This window comes from Macrotis lagotis, chromosome 4, assembly GCF_037893015.1.
Source record: "Macrotis lagotis isolate mMagLag1 chromosome 4, bilby.v1.9.chrom.fasta, whole genome shotgun sequence".
Classification (NCBI taxonomy): domain Eukaryota; kingdom Metazoa; phylum Chordata; class Mammalia; order Peramelemorphia; family Peramelidae; genus Macrotis; species Macrotis lagotis.
The window spans coordinates 225,410,121-225,433,609 of NC_133661.1; the positions used below are offsets into that span (position 1 = coordinate 225,410,121).

Consider the following 23,489-nt stretch of genomic DNA (forward strand, 5'->3'; position numbering starts at 1 on the left):
ATGAGAAAGTCAACATTTAGCAGGATATGAAAGTACCATTTTTTATGATTCTCAAGTTTCCCAGAAATATGACTACTTAGAAGTCAAAAAAAGGTGCCATGAGGTTAATGAAAAGTACACTGGATTCAGGAACAGAAGATAGAGGTTTGAAATGTGCCTTAGGAATCTAACATCCACTTTCTCCTAGGAAAACTGGATACTTTTCCTGAGCCCTGTGACATACATGGGTTCCATTAGGAGATGTGACTTCTGATTGGCTTAGAAAACAATGAGTCATGACACTATGAAAGGAGAAAGGATTTACTTCAGTTTGTTGGACACACTTCCGTGAGAGGACCTCAAGACTGTTCAGGAAGGCAAGGCATGAACTTTTGAATGGCTAATGGGAGCCCCCAGAGCTCCAGACATGTGGAGAAGCTGGCCCCCATTATGTCCTTTGACTTCCATGTTTGCAATCCTAGTGAGTGGACATCCCTTGGTGAGAACATTCCCTCTCTCTTGGTTTGAGTTGAGATCTTCTCTTACTCCCAGCTGAAGGGATCATTTATTCTTATATATATTCTTGAAGAGTTAATGATGAGTTGATGAGTTAAGATTTAAATGTTGGGTGAAATGGTTTAAAAAAAAAAGAAGGGGTAAAGGAAGAAAGGATCTGATGACTGGACTTCACTCTCAGTCACAAGTGTCAATTTGGACTGATCTTAGTTCTAGTTCACTCCTGCCATAGTACATTTTAATCTGTTTAATTTCTATTTTTTCATGATGATCTTTTTCATTATCAGCATTTGGTGGGAAGGAGTCAAGCTGACAGTTGAGAGATATCAAGAAAGGGTTGAACTATATTTAGCTATATTTGAGATATAGCAGATTGATAGATATTCTTCCCAATAACCGTTACAAGAGGAGAGATCATTCAGCCTCAGCTAACTTGGGACCTTCCTGCCTTACCCTCCTCCTTGCTAGACAGTTAGTAGAATGTGGTCCTCCACTTAGCCTCTGTAAAGATGGGCCTGATCTCAAATTATATCTATTCATGAGACCTGTGAGTCTATATATTTAAATAATTGTGAACTTATTTAAGTAATCTCCCCTACATATATGTATATCTTATAGTAGTTCTCTAATACAGTTCTCTTTAGTTATAGATATGAGATGCAGGATGTTTTAGGTATATGGGAATATCCTCACCAATCTCTAGCCCTCTTCACTACTGTATTATTTCATTAAGGTTAGTTAGGTGCAAAAGTGGGCTTCAGACATTTGCTAGCTGTGTATTCCAAGGCAAGTCATTTAAACCATCTGCTTCTTTCCTCAGCTGTAAAATGGAGGTAATTAATAGTACCTACCTCCCTGGGTTGTTCTGAGAGTATAATGAGATCTTTGTAGAGCCCTTTGCAAACCTTAAAGCAAGATAATGAGTTTTTTTCCTGATTCAAAGGTGGGCAAGCAGTAAAATAGCCTTAGAAATGACAAAAAATTGGAGCAACTCTTTCTTTAGTTGGCTAGGTCCCTATTCCAGAATAAAACCAAGGAAATCTCTTCTACAGGCTAGCTTCCCCCTCCCAATCCCAAACCATGAATTTGCACAATTTTAGACAAAAATCACTGTTAATATAATTTATTAGCAATAATAATTAACTTAAAAATAGATTTAAACAAAATATAGACAACCACAAGGAACACAGCGGTTACTATTTTTCTCCTGTCTCCACCCTATTTCCAGTTAGTCTAAAAAAGACAGGTCTCTAAGAAGAGTTAGGATTTAAATGTTGGGTGAAAATGTACTTGGTTTAAAAAAAAAAGAAGGGGGAAAGGATCTGATGACTAGACTTCACTCTTCAGTCACAACTGTCAATTTGGACTGATCTTAGCTCCAGTTCACTCCTGCTGTAAGCCTATCTTCCTTCCTCTTGTTCTCTAGTCAGCCCAGTATATACACTTAGCTTCTTTCCTCTCTATCCTCTCCATTTGGTGGCCCAAAAGGTGTCCTTTCTTTGAGGTCACCAGAACCCCAAAACAAATATTTCCCAATTTTGTCCGTGGGCAGTCCATTCCCAAGAATTTTCTATCAACCTATGGAAGTTGCTAGAATTCTTTTGTGATCCTGGGTTTGGATAACCCAGTTATACTGTGATCCTGATTTTACCTGATGCTAAATTTTCTCATTCTGTAAAACCAATAAATATTTATTAGGTGCCTTTAATGTTTAAGGCTTGAACTAGATTAACAGAAATACAAAACCAAAATGAAAAGAAGCTTATATTCTTTTGAGGGGACACTGACAAAAAGTTGGGGTCAGGACAGATTTTCTGTAGGAAGTAGGACCTGAGTTGAACCTTAAGGATAAAAGATTGTAAGAGTCAGAGGTAAAGATGAAGTGCATTTCAAGTACAACAGAGCCATTGAAATGGGAAGTCTGATGCAGAGTTTAGGGGGACAGCAAATGGGCCAGTTTAGCAGGAACATGAAAACAGAAGAAATATTCTTTTTGACATGATTTAGAAACTGATTGGATGGGTGGGGGGGGCAATGATTTATAATGAAGAGTTAGATCACCCTCACTCAGTCAAGCAGTAGTGTAACCAGGAGAAAGTAGTGTGACAAAAACCTGGAGGAAATCAGATTGCAAAGGATTGAGAAATGAGTGGGGGAAATAAGGGAATGACGGCAATGGGTATAGCTGACTTTTCCCCTAGACCCTTAGTTGTGAAAAGCATAAGACAGCTGGGAAAAATGAAAGATTTGATCATATTTATAAACAGGGAAGAAGCCGGTGGAAAGAAGAGGCTAATCAAAAGCCCTTGGGGATTTGATCAAGTTTTCAAGTAAAGGGTTTGATTTTGGTAAAGATACTTCTTAGAAATTGGGGGGAAAGAGGAGTTTGTTGGTAAAAACTACGAGAAAATAAAAGAGCTCACTATAGCCATCTTTTGTTTTCTCAGTGAAGTAGGTGAGACTTTCTACTGGGAAGGAGGCAAGCTACGACTGAGGATGGAAGGAGGTTTGGGATAGTATGTAAGAGTCAAGGGGAATAAAAAAGATCCAAATAGTAACTGACATTTATGTAGCTCTTTAAATACGTTACAAATCTGACCTCATCTTATCCTCACCACAGCCCGGGGAGGCGGGGGTCAGGATTAACCTCATTTTCCAGCGGTCCCATTCAAGACATAGCAGTAAGAGCATGTGGCAGAGCAGACAGATCATGCTTCTTCCATTAAAGTGAGCCCCGAGTTTGGGTTCATTTTGATCCTCTTCCTCCTTCAAGCACACTTGGGCTCGTTTCAATACATCATTCTCACCTATCAGCGCCGTGTGCTAAGCAGTAGGGGAAGTTGAGCCACGGCCCCGTAAATGCCTGGGAAGGAAGGTTTAATTTAGCAAAGCCCGGCTGTGCGTGTCTCGGGCGTGGGCCTTCCTCTGAGGTCTCTCCACTTCAACAAGCCGCCTTGTATTTTGAGGTCTGTATTTCAGGTAGAGTTAACTTTGTCATACTATATATATATATATATACATATATATATATATATGTATATATATATATATATATATATATTTTTTTTTTTTTTTACTTAAAAGCATCCAGGGGTTCCTCAGTCGCCCCAGCACGGCGGGAGCCTCACAAGCCAGCCCGAAGGAAAAGCGGCGCCCGCGCGGCTCTGGGCACTCGGGAGGGGGCGGCGCCGAGGCACGTGGGTGGCGCGCGGTGATGACGCGAGGCAGGGAAGCGACGGCGGCGGCTGGCGCGGCCGCGTGCGCAGGCGCTCTAGGAAGTCCTGAACCGTCACTAGGGCGACCGCCCCCCCCCCACCCCCACCCCGCCCCTTTCGCATCCCCGCGGCGGCGACGCTCGCTTCCGGTCTGGCCTCGGCGGCTCCAGTCCCGCCCTCCCTCTTCCCCTCTCCCCCTCTGTCTCTCTCCTCCCCTCCTTCCTTCTGAGTCTTCCCCGTCCGGCCGGCGTCGGCGGCCGCGGTGCCTGTACCTTTAAATGGCGCGGCTCCGGCGCGGCCCCTGCAGCCGCGGCCCGGCAGACCCCGCGCGCCTCTCTTGAGGGATGAACCAAGATGGCGGCTGCTTTGGCTCCGTGAGGGAGGAGGAAGGAGCGGCGGCGGCGGCGGCCGAGAGGGGACCCGGCGTTGGGAAGGGCGCCCCAGGTACGACGGGGGGGCCCGCGGCGACTCTGGAGAAGCGGCGGGCGCAGGGGCAGAGGCCGGGGGCGGACACGCTCGAGACTCGGAGAGCGCTGGGGAGCAGCGGAGCCGCCGGGGGCGGCCGCGGCGACGGGGCCCGGGGATGAGGAAGGAGAACATGGCGGCGGCCTGAGGCGGCGGCTGGAAGCGGCTCGGCGAAGGAAGGGCATGGCGGCGGCGGGAGCAGGGCAGTGAGTCGCCCGCGCCCCGCGGAGGCCGGCGCGTGCCCCCTCCCCGCGGCGGCCGGCCGGGCCTGGACAATAGAGCCGCGCAGCGGCAGCGCGGCAACGCTTGCGGGGGGGCGGCCGTTGCGGACCCCGGCCCCCCCCGGCATCGCCGCGACCCCCGCCCCCGTGACATGAGGGAGGCGGCCGCCGCGCGCGGGAGCCCCCTGCAGGGAGGCCGCGCCGCGCGGCCCTGAGCGCGCGGGGGCCCTCGGGGCGTCACCCCTCCCCGGGCGGTGGCGGCAGGGGGTGGCGGCAGGATGACCGACACCCGCAGACGGGTGAAGGTGTACACGCTCAACGAGGACCGCCAGTGGGACGACCGGGGCACCGGGCATGTGACCTCGGGCTACGTGGAGAGGCTGAAGGGCATGTCCCTGCTTGTCAGGGCCGAGAGCGACGGTGAGTGCGGGCGGCGCGGGCGGGCGTCCGGCGGCGGAGGGCGGCCGCTCCAGCAGCTGCAGCCCAGGGCGCTTCCTACAGGCTGCGGTGTGGGTGCCGGCCCCTGACCCGGGCTAAGCCCTGCGGGGCTCCGAGCTTCCAAAGCGCAACATTTCACTTTTTTTTTTTTGGTAGGGGACTCCCGGCAGAATTTGTAGTTATTAAGTTGGGGCAAAATGAGGACGTGCTATGACGGTATCTGTTGGTAAAATTTCCATTCCTGTTTTGCTTTTTTTTTTGAAAGTTTCATACAGGCTACTGCATTCCATTTGAATAGTTCCACAATCAAACTATAGGTTATTTTGAATATTTTAGATTTGTTTTCCCTCTGCTCTCCTCCTCCTCTGCTGTCATCCATTTGAGTGAGCTAAAGAGGGCTATATGAATCACAGAAGATTATTAAACTTCAAAATACATTCTCACACAACTTTATAGTGAAGTTTTTAAAACTAGAAAGTTGACTTTCCACCACGCAAGACTGAATTTAAACGGAGTCAGAGCCTTTTAAAAAACAAGCACCCATGAGAAGAAAAATGCAAGGGAGGTGAAAATAAGCATGTTTAAAGTAATTGGAAAAAAGGAACACGATGTAATAGAATTGTAAGACCAATAAAGAGGTTGAAGAAAGTAAAAGTCACATAGGTGCCATCCCTTCTCCCCTCCCTCCCAAAAAAAGAATGATTGGGAAGAATAACTGAAGAAAAAAGATGTTAGAAAACCTAAAAAAAACCCCATTAGATTTATTGAAAATCTGCTTGATCTACAGTACCTGCTCCAAAATAGTGAAATTCTGAAATCACAAGATGACAATTTGGGGATTACCAAAATAAAGTTAGAAAAAGAATTTTAGTGCTTCCAAGAAATCTTCATAGAAAAAATTCTCAGAAAAATCATAATCATACAGCAAAATAAAATATAATCCATTGAACATCAAGGAAGGCCCCCCCCCCCCCAAGATTTAACTCCTAGTTAAACTCCAAGAATACCACAAGAAAAAATAATTGAAGCTGCAAAGAGAAATGTAGGAAACATCAGAATCATAGTGGAAATCCTGGATATGGGAATAGAAAAACTGGAATGTAATTGTATAAAAAAAAATAAGAATTACTTGTCCAGCAAAACTTAGTATGTTGTTGAAAGTATGAATTATTAACTTTTGAGAAGTATTCATTCTTTGAAAAATTTACAGTGAAATTATACAACAGTCAAACTTCAGCCAAAAAAAAGGACAAATATTTAAAAAATTACACACTTCTCAATCAAGACAAGTTAGTTGCTCATGTTATATTTGAACCCTCAATATTGTTTTGGATGATCACTGTAATGTATGTCCCCTTTCTATAGAATGGTTGAAGAAAAGGCAAACCCAACAATCACATATTGTTAAATAAGAATCGTTTAAACTCTCCAATAAAATGAAGTCACAGAATGGGTTTAAAAGCAGAATTCAGCAATGTGTGTGTGTGTTTACTGGAAACAGTTAATCCAGGAAATTCAGAATCCAAGGAGCTGATAGATATTTCTATGAGACTAATTACACATTCTTCAGTGGATGTGACAAGAAAATTTTTGAAGATGAAAATACAAACTAGCTAGCTACATGGAAAAAATCCTCATGCTAATGATCAGAGAGATGCAACTCTAATTGACCTTGGAATTCTACTTTTCATCCACTATAATAGGAAAGAATATTTGACATGTTGGGGAAATGGGCACTCTTATTGTTTGGAACTGCAGATTGGCACAGAACATTTTAGAGATTTAACATTCAGGTATACAGAAAAGAGTCAAAGTTATTTATTTTGAGCCAGTAATCCCATCAATAATTCTTTAGTCTTAAAATATTATAGAAAAGTTAAGCTTTCATAACTAATTTGTTTTAGGTATCAAAAAATTGGAAGCATCCTATATGTCTAGCAAATGGAGAAAAGCTGGATTTTTTTTATTTTTGCTAATTTCGTGTTAGAACTAAGTATGAAGTATACTGGGACAAGTAGAGGTACTTGTATAAATCAATGCATAATCTTAGTATCAGAACATGACATACATTGGCTACAGTAAGGTATAAAAATATGGTCATAGAATTTCAGAAAGACTTGCAAGAAGGGACAATGAACAGAAATATTGTTTAATTTATTTGGCTCTGTTTAATAGTAAGAACTTTACGTAGAATTTTTTAATGTTTGTTTCATTATTTTTATTCACAGTTCGTAAGTTTATGATAGCTTTTTAATCTTGAAGGTTAAATAGTTTGTATCCCATTACATAAGAATAAATTTAAATTAAATATTACTTTGGAATTTTTTCCTTTTTATGGGTATTCTCTCAACCAGTGCAGATAGCAATCCATTCATGCCTGTTCAGACTGTTGACTCTTAGCAGTGTTTTTCTCTAAGTCCTCCATTTAAATTCACTCTACATGCTGGCAGACTTTCCCTAGATCTCTTCATATTGTATAGACAACCAGTGAAAAAAGGGCTTCTTCTCCCCCCCCTTTTTGACCTTTTTCTACCCTTATCATACATTTCTGGTGACATCCTTTATACCTATTCTCTTGTTCCCCAAAGGTTTTTACCACTATCAAGAAAGGTGCACAGCACAGTCATAGAGCATCAGGATTTAGAATTGGAAGAGACCTCAGTTATCTAGTCCTTCATTGCAGGTTTATCATATGATATGCATTTTAATGGACAACCTATGCAGCTTAATATAGATAATGGATAGCCACTTTAAGTAAATGATGTACTAAATCCAGAGTTGTACAAGAGGAGGAGTAGAATAGGCTAGATTGCTCTTGGGAAAATCAGTGATTTTGTTAACTGCTTTCATTTTCTCCCAAATCTCAACTTCTCCCTGAAACAAAGGCCATTTTTTGTACCTTTAAGGTTTGTAAATAGATCTGCCTTGCTACATTGTGTTCAATAGTTAGCACAGCTAAATTTTTAGTTATTTTTCTTTGTATAATTCATATTGAAATCAAATTAGACATTTCACATAAGAGATTAGTATATCCCTTAACTAGGGATTGTCCACAGCACCCTCTCTTTCCCTCAAAAAAATTATAAATGTGAAAGGAAATACTAATACCCATTTTCAATTAAAATAACACTGTATTGGGGCGGCTAGGTGGCGCAGTGGATAAGGCACCGGCCTTGGAGTCAGGAGTACCAGGGTTCAAATCCAGTCTCAGACACTTAATAATTACCTAGCTGTGTGGCCTTGGGCAAGCCACTGAACCCCATTTGCCTTGCAAAAAACCTAAAAAATAAAATAACACTGTATTTTAAGAGCCTTTTAGATGAAAATCACAAGCATTTCATTTCCTTTGTGAGCAGTATGTCACATTTCTGTGAATTTTATAATGAACTAGACATTTTTTAATTTTGGGGGTAGTATTAAAAAAAATCTGGTATTTTAAGCCTTTACTTTGACATTCTATTTGTAGATAATTTACAATGAATTCTGTATTATGTACTAGTTGTCTACCTTCATTTACAGGTTGAGAAGTAAGTTTGGTTTTGGGGGTGGCAGGCAATGGGGTTAAGTGACTTTCCCAAGAGCATACAACTAGGTAATTCTTTTTTTTTAAGGTTTTTGCAAGGCAAAATAGGGTTCAATGGCTTGCCCAAGGCCACACAGCTAGGTAATTATTGGGTGTCTGAGGTCGGATTTGAACTCAGGTCCTCCTGATTCCAGGGCTGGTGCTTTATCCATTGTGCCACCTAGCTGCCCCGAGTTCGGGTTTTTTTAAAGGAATTTTTTAATAAGCAAATATGAAGGATAAAAGTGATCATAATGCTAGCTCAGTATAAGACATTAGGAATTACCTAGTTCAGATACATTGTCTTTCATTCAGTTCAGAAAAATAATTAAATTTTCAGTATGCAGTATTTTTTGGGAATCTATAGGAAACATGCTGGATCAGAATCACTGGGGGTAGCAAGTTGAAGATGGAATTTTTAAAAGTTTAAAGGTTCTTAAACTTTAGCAGTAATTTTGCAAACAAGTAAAATGTAGCTGCTATGTGTAAAAGATGTAACATTTTTACAGATAAGAAAACTGAAGCCCAAATAAGTGGAATATCTGCTAAATACAAATGACTCAAATTGGAGCCCTAATAAGGTCTCCAATACTCCCAGGGCAATGTACAAAAACTAAACATGAATTTAGATTATTTGTGATGATATTAAAAACTTCTCTTTGTTAACAGGGGTAATTTATAATTTGATTGTCAATAAAGTAAAAAAAATATAAAACATCTTAAAGCTGCTACCTGGGATATGTATTAATAGAGAATTCCCAGTATTAGTTATTGTAATTATATAATTGTTAGTAGACCACACTAAGTCACACTAAAGCAATTGTTTGGTTAACTTTATTTTTTTTCTTTTTATACAATTATTATACAATGAAATAAAAATCTTAATATTTTGAAATATTTAAGTCACTTTATGGCTATGCTTAACAAGCTAAGCATTCCACTGAGTGTGGTGAGGTACTCAGTATCCAGAACAAATCTTTCCAGCTGTTAAAGTGTTTCTATCACTGATAAAATTTCTCTAAAGTAATAAAGGTTCATGTAGAACAGGTAAAGTTATCTATTTGATTTCTTCATCTCGCTCAAAATCTGTATTGCCATAATAGATAATCTAAACTACGTTTAAAAATAGTTTTAGTACTTACCTTGTTTAGTCAGATATGCCTGTGAATTTGCTAAAATGTGAGAAATGGTAACTATTTTTTGTCCCTTTCTTCAAGTTAGACTAAGTTGTATATTATTTATGAAAGTAGTAAGGAATGATGAATTTCAACATTGACAAAATGTCTTAAGAAATAGCATAGTGTGCAATTTGGAAAAGCATGTAAAGTACTTATTTTATACTGTTTGAAAGGATTTAAGAATATTCTTAATTGCTTACTTTTTAAAATATCTTTTTTTTAAGACTGGGTGTTCTGGATTGACCTAGGCTGGTAGGGCAGGGCTTTTCACAGGCTTATGAGCATAGGAGCTTGGACCTGCTTTGTTTCTAACAAAGGCGAGTTTGTCTTTCCTTAGTCAAACTGGTGGCCCCTGCTCCTGAGTACTCACCAAGCCCATTACTACTTCTGTCTCCTAAGACCTGCCAGCCTCAAGTCTTTCTGGTACTTCAAATGATAGAAAAGTGCCACCACACCCATCTGCAATAAATAGTATATAGTAGTACTTTTAGCTTTATAAAACATATTCATGCTCATCTTTGTCCTCAAGTCAATCCTATAAATGTAGATACTCTTATCTACACAAAGCAATAAAATTAAGTAATTTGCCCAAGGCCATATATAGTTAAGTGATGATGATGATGATGATAATGTTTGTCCCGTCCTTCTCAAAGAAGACCGCGACATCAGGTAGTTGATACCATGACAAGCACACGAATTGAATTGAATTTGAATGAGGGTGATTGCTGTACTAAGTCACCAGTCTAACTTTCTTCTCCAGAGCCCATCTGGGTCCAGTGGCCAGACATGAATTAGGATGGCTGGAGATGGCCCTAGATGCCAGCTAGGCAATCAGACTTGCCCAAGGTCACATAGCTACTTAACCTCAAGTGTCTGAGGCCAGATTCTAACTCCTGTCCTCCCAGCTCCAAGGCCAGTGCTCTATCCATTGTGCCACCTAACTGCCATTACTGTCCTATAGTTGGATATGTTTTTTTTACTTCGAACTTTTCCCCTAATCTTGCTTCCCTCCCCCCCACCAGGCAGTTTGTTGGTCTTACATTGTTAACACAGTATACATTTATCTAAGTTGAATGTGATGAGAGAGAAATCATATCCTTAAGGAAGAAATATCAAGTATGAGATATAGCAGAATTACATAATAAGATAACAAGTTTGATATGTTTTTGTAAATTATACGTGGCAGTAAAGTTTGTCAAATTTTTTTTTGGGTGGGGGAAGGAAAGAAGGAAGGAAACCAGCACTGATTAAGCAGCTACTACATGCCAGGCCCTATGCTAAAGGGTTTTACAAATATTTATAACTCTGGGAATTAAGTCCTGTTATTTCAGTTTTACAATTGAGGAAACTGAGGTAGGCAGGTTAAATGACTCACCCAGACACATAGGTAGGAAGCATCTTTTTATTTTATTTGAACTCAAATTTTATTCTAGACTCAAGAGTTACATGCTAGGTTATGTACTAGTTGCCTAAGCAAAGAATTTGTTAGCCTGTTGGATGATAAACACATTTACAATGATAAACTTGCCCAATAATGACCTGTTAGTGACTTTTTTTCTCTATTGTTCTTTTTACTTTAAATCATAGTGAGTATTCAATATCTAGCTCAGGGCCATAAGTTGGATTGTTTGAGGAAATGGGTACCCAGTATAGGGGGGAACGTTCTTAGTTTCAGAACTTAATTTAAAAGCCATTTATGTTGCTGTGTAAACATGTCTTGAAATTGATAGACTGAGGTGGCTAAATTTATTGGTCATCTGAGTTTTTTAGGGTCATAAGTGAATTGAGATTTAGTTGCTGGAGCTAATTGCAAAGGGTTGAGAGGACCCCTGGACTAGTATTTTGAAAGATGATAAGGGATTTGATATTTTTAAAATAGTCGTAATTCTTAAAGTAGGATACAAAGTATTAGAAAAGAGGAATAAGATAGGCATACCATGAATTCACAGAAAGCTTTAATTGCAATATTTTGGGGTGTTTTTTAAGTTTTTGCAAGGCAGTGGGGTTAAGTGACTTGCCCAAGGCCACACAGCTAGGTATTATTAAGTGTCTGAGGCTGGATTTGAACTCAGGTACTCCTGACTCCAGGGCCAGTGCTCTATCCACTGTACCACCTAGCCACCCCTCATTTATTCTAAATACCATTTTTTTCTCTTCCATGCACTTTACAATTCAACGAAGAATCAAGATTCTTTGCCCTTTACAGAGCTTAAATTTGAATGGTTTTAAAGAGTAGATTAACCAGTTTAGTGCTTTGGAGAGATTATTGGGTTTGTAATCACAGGACTGGGTTTAAATTTATCACTTTTTGGTTAGTGGCTAATTGACCTTGGGCAAGTGATGGTACCTCCTGGTTCTCAATTTTCTCAGTTGTAAAAGAAAGGGATGTATTAGATGGCTTGGAATGTCCCTTCCTTCTCTTAATATATAATCCTATATGTTACATAGGGTAATTTAAAGAGGGAGCAAGTTCTAAAACTGGGGTCTTTTAGGGAAGGAATCATGGAGGTTGTGACATCAAATTTGAACCTTGAAGAAAAGATAAGAATTCCAGAAAGTGGAAATGAAGAATGGTATTTTAGACATGAGGGACAACTGTGTGAATGAATGAAATTAAGTGTCCGAGGCTGGTCCTCCTGACTCCAGGGGCTGGTGTTCTATCTGTTGTCCTGCTTGAGTACCCTCTTACACACCTTTTGTCTCCATATCTATCTTTGTTCTGTTTCTGAAATGCTCTATTTATTGAATTCCTCCTATCTAACTTAAATGCAACCTCTTCTTTAAGTCCTTAATCTTCCTCTTATGTACTTCTGTGATATTTTGGTTTTGTAATTGATGCTGGTTTTTGTAAAATAATTTTCTTCTCCCCCACATATACACACACAAACTATCTCTCCCTCCCTCCCCACATATACCCCCTTTAGTTTCCTTATTTCTGACTTTACGCTAGATTCAGATTCAGCATCCTGCAGCAGTTTGGAGTAGGGTGATTAGCATTGTTTGATCTCACCTTGGCTGGGTTCCTGCACTAATCTCTATTTTCCAGATTCTTCCTCTTCCCCTTATCTTTGATACTTAAAGGTGGATACTCAAGACCTCTTGTAGAATCTCACCATAGAATTCAAGAGGCTGGGAGTCCTGGGCACCTAGTCTGCCCTACTGTGCCATAGTGCTTGCTGCTGATCCTTAAGGAAGTAGGTGGGTTTATAATTACAGTGGGACCTTGGTGGGGAAGTAGTGAACCACCCTTTATTACTACCTGTGATCAGAGTATGTTACATGTCTCTGACCCTTCTCTGGACCTTCTGGGAGACCTTGAGGTTTTTTTTTTTTGCAGTGGAGGTAGTTTTGCTAACAACTCTTCCATGTTGCCTGTGGGTTCCTGACTAATATATTTTTTTTACATGGCAATTTTATTATCTGACTACTTTTGTGTAGTGTTTGAATGGAAGAAGTAAATTCTTTTCTTGTTTCTGATCACTAGTCAGGAATTTCAGGATTTCACAACAGGGAGTATAGCAACCATTTTGCTTTCATTTTTTTCCTAATTACATGTTATGAAAATTTTTCATCATTCATCCATTTGCATAGTTATGTTATCCAATTTTTTACCACCCTTCCTTCCCCCCCAGTGTGTGTACATTTAGACATGTTTACATATTAAATTATTTTGTGAATAAGGAATTAGGATTAAGGCAGAGAAAAGTCATAGGATAGAAAGAAAAATTAAGAGCAGTTTTTGGTATTTTTTTCCCCTCTGCATGTGAATGGCATTGCCTATAACATCTCCCAGGATTGTCCTAGGTCTGAGCTGCTGAGAGGAACTGCAACCATTATAGTTGATTAGCTCACAATGTTGTTAATATGTACAATGATTTCTTGGTTCTTCTCCCTTCACTCAGCATCAGCTCATGTAATTCTTTGCATGCTTTCTGTAATGTATGACCACTTAGGATTTTTTTTGTGTGGTTTTGCAAATCAATGGGGTGACTTGCCCAAGGTCATACAGCTACGTAATTATTAAGTGTGGGGTCAAATTTGAATTCAGGTCCATTGAGACACTTAGCTGCCCCAGTCATGATTTCTTATAGAACATTAGTACTTATAACATCCATGTACTTGTTCAGCCATTCCCCAATTGATGGATATCCCCTCAGTTTCCAATTCTTTGCCACCACTAAAAGAACTGCTATAAATTTTTTTGAACTTGTGGTAATTTCCATGATTTCTTTTGAATACAGGCTTTGTGTTGGTATGCTGGGTCAAAGGGTATGATAGATGTGTAGTGGATAAAGCAGCTGCCTTGGAGTCAGGAGTACCTGGGTTCAAATCCGGTCTCAGACACTTAATAATTACCTAGCTGTGTGGCCTTGGGAAAGCCACTTAACCCCATTTGCCTTGCAGACGCCTAAAAAAAAATAAGTTAAAAAAAGGGGGTATGATAGAGTTATTGCTCTCCAGAATGGTAGAATTAGTTCACAACCCCTCCAACATTGATCATCCTTCCTTCGAGTCATCTTAGACAGTCTGATAGGTATGAGGGTGTTATCTCATAGTTGTTTTAATTTGCAGTTCTCTAATCAATTTGGAGCAATTTTTCATATGTTTATAAAGTTTTAGTGTCTTTGTTCAAAAACTTGACTTTAATTTTAAAATACAAAAACTGATTTTATGAAGCATTTAGGCATTGAGAATGAAACACTATGATACAGTACATCATTGAAGAAGTTTCTTAACTTGGTTTTAATATTCTCTCTATTCTGGAGTCATCTGCTCTTTTTTTTTCCTCAACATTATGTCCAGGATAACCCTCCAATATGACCTCAAAGTTTCTGTAACATTTTTGTAAGCAATGAAGAAAAGCCTTCTCTCATTTGATAATTCACCTAATTGCACAGTTGCAAACTTCATGCAGTCATGGCATAGCCTGTTCAATCAGTTTTGTATAGGAACCCCAGGTCATTTTTATCTATTACTGTTTAGTGCTGGTAGCAGTGGCAGACAATATAGCAATAGTCAGTTAAATTATGTATAGTAAGTACCTAATTTAGCTTTTTCCCAGTCAGTAGGTACCCACCTTGTTTCTGAAACTTATTTTATACCATCAAAAAAAAATACTGTTATGAATGTTTTAGTATATGTATGGGATCTGGTTTGCCTTCTTGAGGTATATGTTCAATGTCAATGGAATCTCTAGGTGAGAAACTTTTTTTCAGTGATGCTTATTGGTTTTCAGAATGATTGGACCAGTATAGTATTAATGTACTTCTCTTTCAAAGCTTTCCCAACATTTATTATTTCATTTTCTTTTTCATTTTTGCCCATTTACTTACTGGATATAGGGTAAATGAGAATTAAAATTTTGATTTGCAATTATTTTTAAAATTACATAAGAATTTATATCTTTTTTTTACATCATCGTTTTCCCCAGGATCCTTCCTATTCTTTCCCCAAAAGAGCTATCCCAAATAAAGTATGAAGTATGTGCAATGTATGATCCCTTTGGAATGTCCTTTCATATGTCTTCCATTTCTGTCATTTGGGATATTTTTTTCATAAGGTTGTAGTTTGCCATTCTTTTCATATCTTTTGAATTTATTTACTGGGAAGTGATTCTTAAGCTTATGTTTGTTAATTTCTTGTGTACATCTTAGATCCTGTCAAGCATATTTATTTGATGGGAATGGCAAAATTTGATAGCACTGCTTTATTTTTCATTGCATTTTTTTATATACACCCAGTGTTTTGCAAGGTTTTAAGTTGAGGACTGTAAGGTTCCTTTTCTGTTATTGAAAATAACTGTCTGTATTTGCCTTGCTAGTAAATGCTAATGAAGCACTTTTTATGAATTTGATTATATGTTTCTATAATTATAAAAAATGAAATGAGTTCTTCATGTAATTGGAATTTTTGCAGAGCTTTTTTCTTTTCAGTTGAAATTTATTTTTCTAGTTATATGTAGTTTTTTCAGAATTCATCCATTTGCATATTTATGGATTCCACATTTTTTCTACTACTCTCCCTTTCCTCTTCCTTCCCATGGTGGTGAACAGTTTGGGACATTTACAATTATGTTCAACATATTTCCATATTAGTCATGAGAATTATGAACTGGGGAAAGAAAAAACCCACAAGGAACCTAGTATGCTTTGCTGTGCACCTAGACTGTATAGTTTTGTTTCTCTTCTGATGTGGATAGCATTGTCCATAGGTCTCTCAGGATTGCCCTTGATCTGCTGAGAGGAGCTGATCATCTCACAGTGTGGTTGTTAATGTTCTCTTGGTTCTGCTTGCTTCACTCAGCATCAGTTTTCTCTAAAGTCCAACCACTCCTGATCTCTTACAGAATAGTAGTACTCCATAACATTCCTATGCCATAACTTCTTCAGCCATTTCCCCAATTAATGGGAGGTCCTCAATTTCCATTTCTTTGCCACTACGAAAAGAGCTGCTATAAATATTTTTGAACATTGTGAGCCTTAATCCATTTTGTTTTTATTTCTTTGGGATGTAGTGCCAGAGAGTTTTTGAAAATGTTTCATGATTCAGATGGGAGGTTTTTCTAATAGGGTCAAAACCTTTAAGTTTGGTTATCTTGAATGTTTGGCTTGGTCGCACAGTGATGGGCCATCTATTCTTTCTTTTGGTGCCTCTGTCACCTTTCTTTCCTATTGTCCTTGTGCCCAACATCCATATTGGAATATTCTGCTTTGAGTTTTTGCAGAAAAGGGATAAGGGTAGGAGAAAGGAGCTGTGGAGAGGCTTGCTACTGATTTCAACCTGATTATTTCAAGAATTGGTGAGGTAGAGGGAAAAATTAAACTTTTTCACCCCTCTTCTTCCAGTTTCCATTAGAGTCCTAAATTGGTGAGTTGGTTCTTTTTCCCATCCTTAAATATCTGAAACGGCCTTTGAAGAAGAACAGCTCAGGCACACAACAATTTTAGCTAGGCCTGTCTCTTGGTAACTTTGAACAGAAGCCATAGATTCAGTGTGCTGGACAAAATAGGATGCTTTTTTTTTTTTACCCTGATGTTAAGAATCTGGGGGGGAGAGAAATGTCTTGCTGTCTCCTTGAGAATCTACTAATATAACTACAGATGTCATAGGCAAGGGCTTTCACAGGTGAATAAGGCACATATTTATCTCCATGATAGCTTTCAAAATCTGTGGATCATTATTTTCTTTTCCAATAATCCTGATGTGTAACACTGTTAGACAATCATCAAAGAGGATAGACATTTCAAAATTATTTGCTAATAGTCCTTTGACATTTAGTGAGCTGAAAATGGAACACCATTAGAACTTTGAAGCAGCTGCTAAGTGAGGTGTATATGTCTTGTTGCAAATCCAATTCCCAAGTGACATGTAACTTGAGCTCTGTCTTCCCAGGTTGCTGACTCTTGCTTTATAGCAGATTTAAGAATGCTAAGGAAAGAATCTGAATTAACTACTCTAGAACAACTATGCACTTTTTTTAAATGACAGTTTGATTTTCCCCTTTCTCTCCCTTTATGAAATTCTTTGAAGACAGATCTTTTCTTAAATAGACAATTCTCAATTTATAAGCTGTGCTCCAAAAGTTTCTAAGTTGGAATACATTTCTCCATAGAAACAAATCTTAGATAGTAATCAAACTAATCTAGAAAAAGTTATCTAACCCTTAATGAAGCTGAAATACCGTACACTTGCAACTGAAAGCCAAGGAAAAACCAATGTTGTTGCATGTAGTACTAAAAACTAAGCAGAAAATTGGATAATTTTTTCCCCCATCTTGAATAAAATGAAGATCTAACTGGAGTTTTGTAAAGTCTGTTAACTTTCAGGACTTTTAAAGGTGAATTCTGGTTCATTATGTTTTATTTAAAAATTTAAGACTTCTTGTAATACTATAGACATAATCATAGATTTAGAATTGAAAGGGATCTTAGAGCTCAAGTCTGTGCTGCTTCCTGATTTTTATAGTTTGGGAGATAGGATATAATTCCATAGCACCTGAGCAGAAATTGTAAAGGAAGAAGAGAAAAGTTTGTTGAAGAAAAGAGTACTTGATTTAAGATTTTAATTTGTCAAACCAAAAGATTCAGAATGGGAAGAATGTAGAATGTTTATCCTCTTGGTAATTAAAAAAAGACTTTGGATCAGCTTTTCCCTATATTTAATAAAAATTGAAGGAAGGGCAGACGAGAGAGAAATAGCTTAGAAATGGGGGAAAAGTCATTATTGAGGGAATTTTTTTAATGTTTGCACTTGGGTATCTAAATAGCATCAATTACATTAGTAATCTTAGTTGTAAGTCTGAAAAATGGATTCTTTTTTTCTTCTAGCAAGTATTAGGATTGAGAACATTTTTTCTTACAGATTTTTTTGAAATGATGCAAAGTTAAAGTAGTGAAGTTTAGAATAGATGCTCTTTCTCAGAACTGATACAAAGAATGGATGTCTGGAACATATGCAGTAAAAGAATTTGTAAAGAATAGAATACTTTGGATCAGTAAAGTTATTTTCTGAAAAAAGATCTAGATTTTTTGACATGGGTTTAATTTAGGTCAGCAAACATTGCTTTAATGTCTACTATGTGTACAAAGAAAGTTATACATAGGGCTTCCTCTAAAGGCAATTGTAATCTAGTGGGGTAAGATAAGATGTAAGCAAATAATCAGTCTCTACCTTCAAGGATGTTAAATTCTTTTTAGTGGGGGGATATAATGTATAAACAGGGGTGGGTGGGTGTATGTTTATATATGTGCACATATATGGTTTTCCTATTCCTTTTTAGGTGTTTTAATTGATAATAGTTTTTGTTATTCCTGTCACATTCTAATAATTCTGCTCTCAAATTCCCTTGGCACAAATGAGCAGAAAAAAATAGGTTCTCATAAGAATTGTATCTGAAAATATATGCCTTAATCTACATCTGTGGCCCACTCCCTGTATGCTGAGTGTTTGGATATATACTTCACTATCAGCACTCTGAAGTCACAATTAAAGGAAAAATAGTACTAGCAACTAGAGGAATAAGGAAAGTCTTCCTTGTAATGTAACTCTTGAGCTGATCTTCGAAGAGATCTATGAATTCTAAGGATCAAGGACTACTTTGGAAAACTATGGAGATGGAAGATGGAATACCAAATTCAGGGAAAAGTAAATGAACATATTTTGACCAAAACATAGAATGCCTAGAGTACCTGAGTTCAAATCCGGCCTCAGACCCTATTGCCTTGCAAAACAAACTTAAAAAAAACCTCTAAGGATCTTTCCTACCAAGGTCTTACTGAAGTTAGATATGGATAGATAGAAAGATAGATAGATATTGGGTTGATGTGCCCAAGATCACACAACTAGTAAGTATCAGTTGTCTTGAGGCTCAGATTTGAACTCAGGTCTTCCTGATGCCAGGACAGTTGGTCTGTCCCCTATAGTACCATATTGTAGGGCAAATTCCCGTTGCCCTCCCTGTTGTTGTCACCTCTTCCATTATTGTGTATTTGTATCCTCAGTTCTCAGCACAGTGTCTTAAAACATAGGTAGCATTTCTATGTATTATCTATCGAGAGAGAGAGAGTTCTGTGATTGTTGGCAAGTCCCTTGACATCTTTGTACCTCAATTTCCCCATATATGAGTTAGGTCCATATTCCATTAGTAAAAAGTAAATAGCTTAAGATGCCTGTACTTATCTGAATGCTCTTCTCTCCCCCCCCCCCCCCCCCCCCGCCCCCAATGCCCAGCAGAGTCCTTGGCTCATTTGTACTTAATGTTTGAGGATAGGTAGGTGGGGATTAGAATGCTGGCATGAAGAGACTGAAAGGATATATGTAGAAAATTTGCAATCTGTTATAATAGTATTTTTTAGTTTTTGCAAGGCAATGGGGTCAGGTGGCTTGCCCAAGGCCACACAGCTAGGTAATTATTAAGTGTCTGAGACCAGATTTGAACCCAGGTACTCCTGACTCCAAGGCCATCCACTGCGCCACCTAGCTGCCCCCTATAATAGTACTTTTTGTGGAAACTTAAATTTTCTATGATCCATTACGTAGAACCTCAGTTGATTTTTGTTTTGATGTCATATAATGTCATTTTTAAACTTAGTTGTTAAGTATTATGTCAGCCAGGTTTGTTTTTAAACCTTATGATGTACGTTTTCCTCTGTTCTGAATCAAAGATGAAAATTTAATTTAGTATAATGAAAAGACATAGATTGATGCATGTAATTTTAATAAAATATTTGTATGTGCTAATATCATGGTATTGAAAACTTAGATTTCAAGGAAAAATTGCTCTTCTTGCCTTTCATGATTTTTCAATCGCCTCTGCAGTTTTCAGTGCACTATACTGACTCATCTTGCAGTTTACAGACTTGTTGAGTCCTTGTATTAAAACTGATCTGCCATAGATAGTTTTACACTGTAAAAAATTCAGAAATTTTCTGTCTTGAGACATTAATTAGTACAGTGCCTTGGGAATTCTAAGTATTAATAGAAATTATCCTGGCTAATCTGCATTTATCTCTTAAATACCAATTCCATTTGTTTTTGACATTCCCCACTTCCCTTTTTTAAGAAAGTTGGTTTAGATATTTAAAAAATCCAGTTCTTCAGTTTAGTGTTTTAATAATACCAAACTTTATTGTTGGTATTTCTTCAACATAAGTTTTTCTCTACTTTTTCTCACTTCACTTTACATCACTTCATACAAATCTTTCCAGGTTTCTCTGAAACTAATTCCTTCATGTCTTAGAGCACAATAATATTCCATCCTGTATACCATAATGTATTCAGCCATTTCCCCTATTGACACATAAAGATACATATGTTATTATTACATAGATTATATGTAATAACATATATTAGTAATGATAATAGTATCATTAAGTCAAAGGATATGTACACAATTTAATCATTTGGAGAACATGGTTCAAAATTTCTTTCCATAATGGTTTAGATCAGTTCACAGCTTTACCAGGAATATGTTAATGTACCAGATTTACTAGCCCCTTCCACATCTTTTATTTTCCTTTTTTTGGTCAACATTGCCAAACTTTGTGGGTGTAAAATGGTATCTCAGAGTTGTTTAATTTATAGTTCTTTAATTTTTAGTGATTTAGAGCATTTTTTCATGTGATTAATAACTGAAATTTCTTTGAAAACTTAAGACTTGATTTATTATAGGGGGTAAATTTTGCCTAACTTAATGTTATTGTCCAAAAATGGAATGGATTGTCTTGTGAAAATAGTAAGTTTCCTCCTTCACCAGAGATCTTCAAACTTAGCTAAATGAACAATTGTTAAAGTATAGTGGGCTAAGTGTTCAGCTGGATAGTTGCTGAGGTTTCTTCTAATCCCAAATTGTCTTTCTTTAGCCAGTTTAAAACTGCTTCAGTTTAAAACCCAGTTTTGAGTGAGGGGGGGTGGTTAAAGTGAGTAAGAAGTAATGAAATGGAATCAAGCAATATAGGCAGACATTTTCTAATTTAGGTATCCAAAGGAGGAGAAAAACTGGTTGTGACACAACCTGTGCCTTTTATGTATATTCCTTCAAACTGTTCTTATGAATTACTAGTATCTTCCCACATAGCAATGTAAACAATTTAACTTTGTTGATTCTTATGAGTTTCCTTATTTACCTTTTTATGCTTAAGTCTTGTATTTGAAGATCAGACTTTCTGTTCAGCTCTTGTCTTTTCATTACATCAGGAAAGTTTTTAAAAGTACACTAATTTATTGAATATCAATCTTTTCTCCTGAAAGATTATGCTTAAGCATTTCTGAGTAGGTGATTCTCATTTGTAAACCAAGCTTATTTAGCTTCTTTTTCTTTAATGTAGAATCTGCTAAATCTTTTGTTACCTTGACTGACTGGAGTTTTATGTTAACCTGACTGTGGCTCCATGAAACTGGAATTGTTTTCTGACTACTTGTAATATTTTCTCTGAAAACTTGACTGTAATAGTCCTGGGAGTGTTCATTTTTGTGATCTCTTTCAGAGGTAATCAGTGGATTCTTTTGATTTCTATTTTACCCTCTGATTCTAGAATATCAGGTCAGTTTTGCTGAATAATTGTTAGAAGGATGATGTCTAGGCTCTTTTTTTGATTGTAGTTTTCAGGTAGTCCAATAATTTTCTCTACTGGAACTATATTCCAGGGAAGTTGTTTTTCCGTTGATATATATTTCACATTGTCTTCTATTTTTTAATTCTTTTTGTTTTTATTTTATTCTTGGTTTCTCATAAACTCAGTTTCTATTTGCTCATTTCTAACTTTAAGTTTTTTTGGGGGGGGTTGCAAAGCAGTGGGGACAGTGAAGGTCACATAGCTACATGTCTAAGGCCTGATTTGAACTCGGGTTCTCCTGTTATACTTTTTAAGGAGTTTTTTCTTCAAGGAATTTTTGTGCCTCCTTTTTTCCATTTGAGTTCCTTCTCATTGACTTCTTTTACCCATTTGACCTAGTCTGTTTTTTAAGGTGTTATTCTCCTTAGTATTTTTGTCTCCTTTTTCCTGATTTTCTTGCATCACTCTCATTTCTCTTCCCAGTTTTTCCCTCTACCTCTCTAACTTGATTTTAAAAATTCTTTTTGAGCTCTTCCATGGCCTAAGACCAGTTTATATTTTCTGTGGTCAGATTTTTTTTTTTCTATTCATTCATTTCCCCAGCCTGTTATTTGAATTTTAACTTTGTTAAAGTAGGGTTCTGCTTCCAGGTTGAAGAACTCTTCCCAAGCTTCTGAGGTATTATGCAGCTTTTTTCAGAGCTAGTATTCTAGAGACCTATGAGCTTTCAGTTTTTCTTTTCTTTTTTTAATTTATTTTTATTAAAGATGTTATTTGAGTTTTACAATCCCATCTTGGGCCCGGCCCCCCCCCCCCCAGAAAGCACTCTGTCAGTCTTTACTTTGTTTCCATGTTGTACTTTGATCCAAACTGAGTGTGATGAGAGAGAAATCATATCCTTAAAGAAGAGAAGAGAAGTCTAAGAGGTAACAAGATCAGACAATAAGCTATCTGGTTTTTTTTCCCCTAAATTAAAGGGAATAGTCCTTGCACTTTGTTCAAACTCCACAGCTCCTTATCTGGATATAGATGGCACTCTCCTTTGCAGACAGCCCAAAATTGTTCCTGATTGTTGCACTGATAGAATGAGCAAGTCCTTCAAGGTTGAACATCACTCCCATGTGGCTGTTAGGGTGTACAGTGTTTTTCTGGTTCTGTTCATCTCACTCAGCATCAGTTCATGCAAATCCCTCAAGGCTTCCCTGAAATCCCATCCCTCCTGGTTTCTAATAGAACAATAGTGTTCTGTGACATACATATACCACAGTTTGCTAATCCATTCCCCAACTGAAGGACATTTGCTTGATTTCCAATTCTTTGCCACCGCAAACATGGCTGCTATAAATATTTTTTGTACAAGTAATGTCTTTACCTTTTTTCATGATCTCTTCTGGGTATAGACCCAGTAGTGGTATTGCTGGGTCAAAGGGTATGCACATTTTTGTTGCCCTTTGGGCATAGTTCCAAATAGCTCTCCAGAAGGGTTAGATGAGTTCACAGCTCAACCAACAGTGTAATAGTGTCCCAGATTTTCCACAACCCTTCCAACATATTGATCATTATCCTTCCTGGTCATATTGGCCAATCTGAGAGGTGTGAGGTGGTACCTCGGAGAAGCTTTAATTTGCATTTCTCTAATAATTAATGATTTAGGGCATTTTTTCATATGGCTATGGATTGCTTTGATCTCATCTGTAAATTGCCTTTGCATATCCTTTGACCATTTGTCAATTGGGGAATGGCATTTTGTTTTGAAAATATGACTCAGTTCTCTGTATATTTTAGAAATGAGTCCTTTGTCAGAATCATTAGTTGTAAAGATTGTTTCCCAGTTTACTACATTTCTTTTGATCTTGATTACA

General features: G+C 38.0%; 1 protein-coding gene across 4 annotated transcripts in view; it reads left to right on the plus strand.

Annotated features, from left to right (window-relative positions):
* The first annotated feature begins 340 nt into the window (after window positions 1-340).
* Window positions 341-23,489, plus strand: part of PPP4R3A (protein phosphatase 4 regulatory subunit 3A) — a 68,264-nt gene continuing 45,115 nt past the window's right edge. For 2 of the 4 annotated variants that reach the window (XM_074235489.1, XM_074235491.1), the window contains exon 1: window positions 4,539-4,816. In XM_074235489.1, coding sequence (XP_074091590.1) covers window positions 4,675-4,816 — 142 coding nt within the window. In that variant the 5' untranslated portion in view covers window positions 4,539-4,674. Of the gene's footprint in view, window positions 479-3,872; window positions 4,155-4,538; window positions 4,817-23,489 lie in introns of those variants that run through there. The other 2 variants (XM_074235490.1, XM_074235493.1) reach the window with 2 other exon arrangements.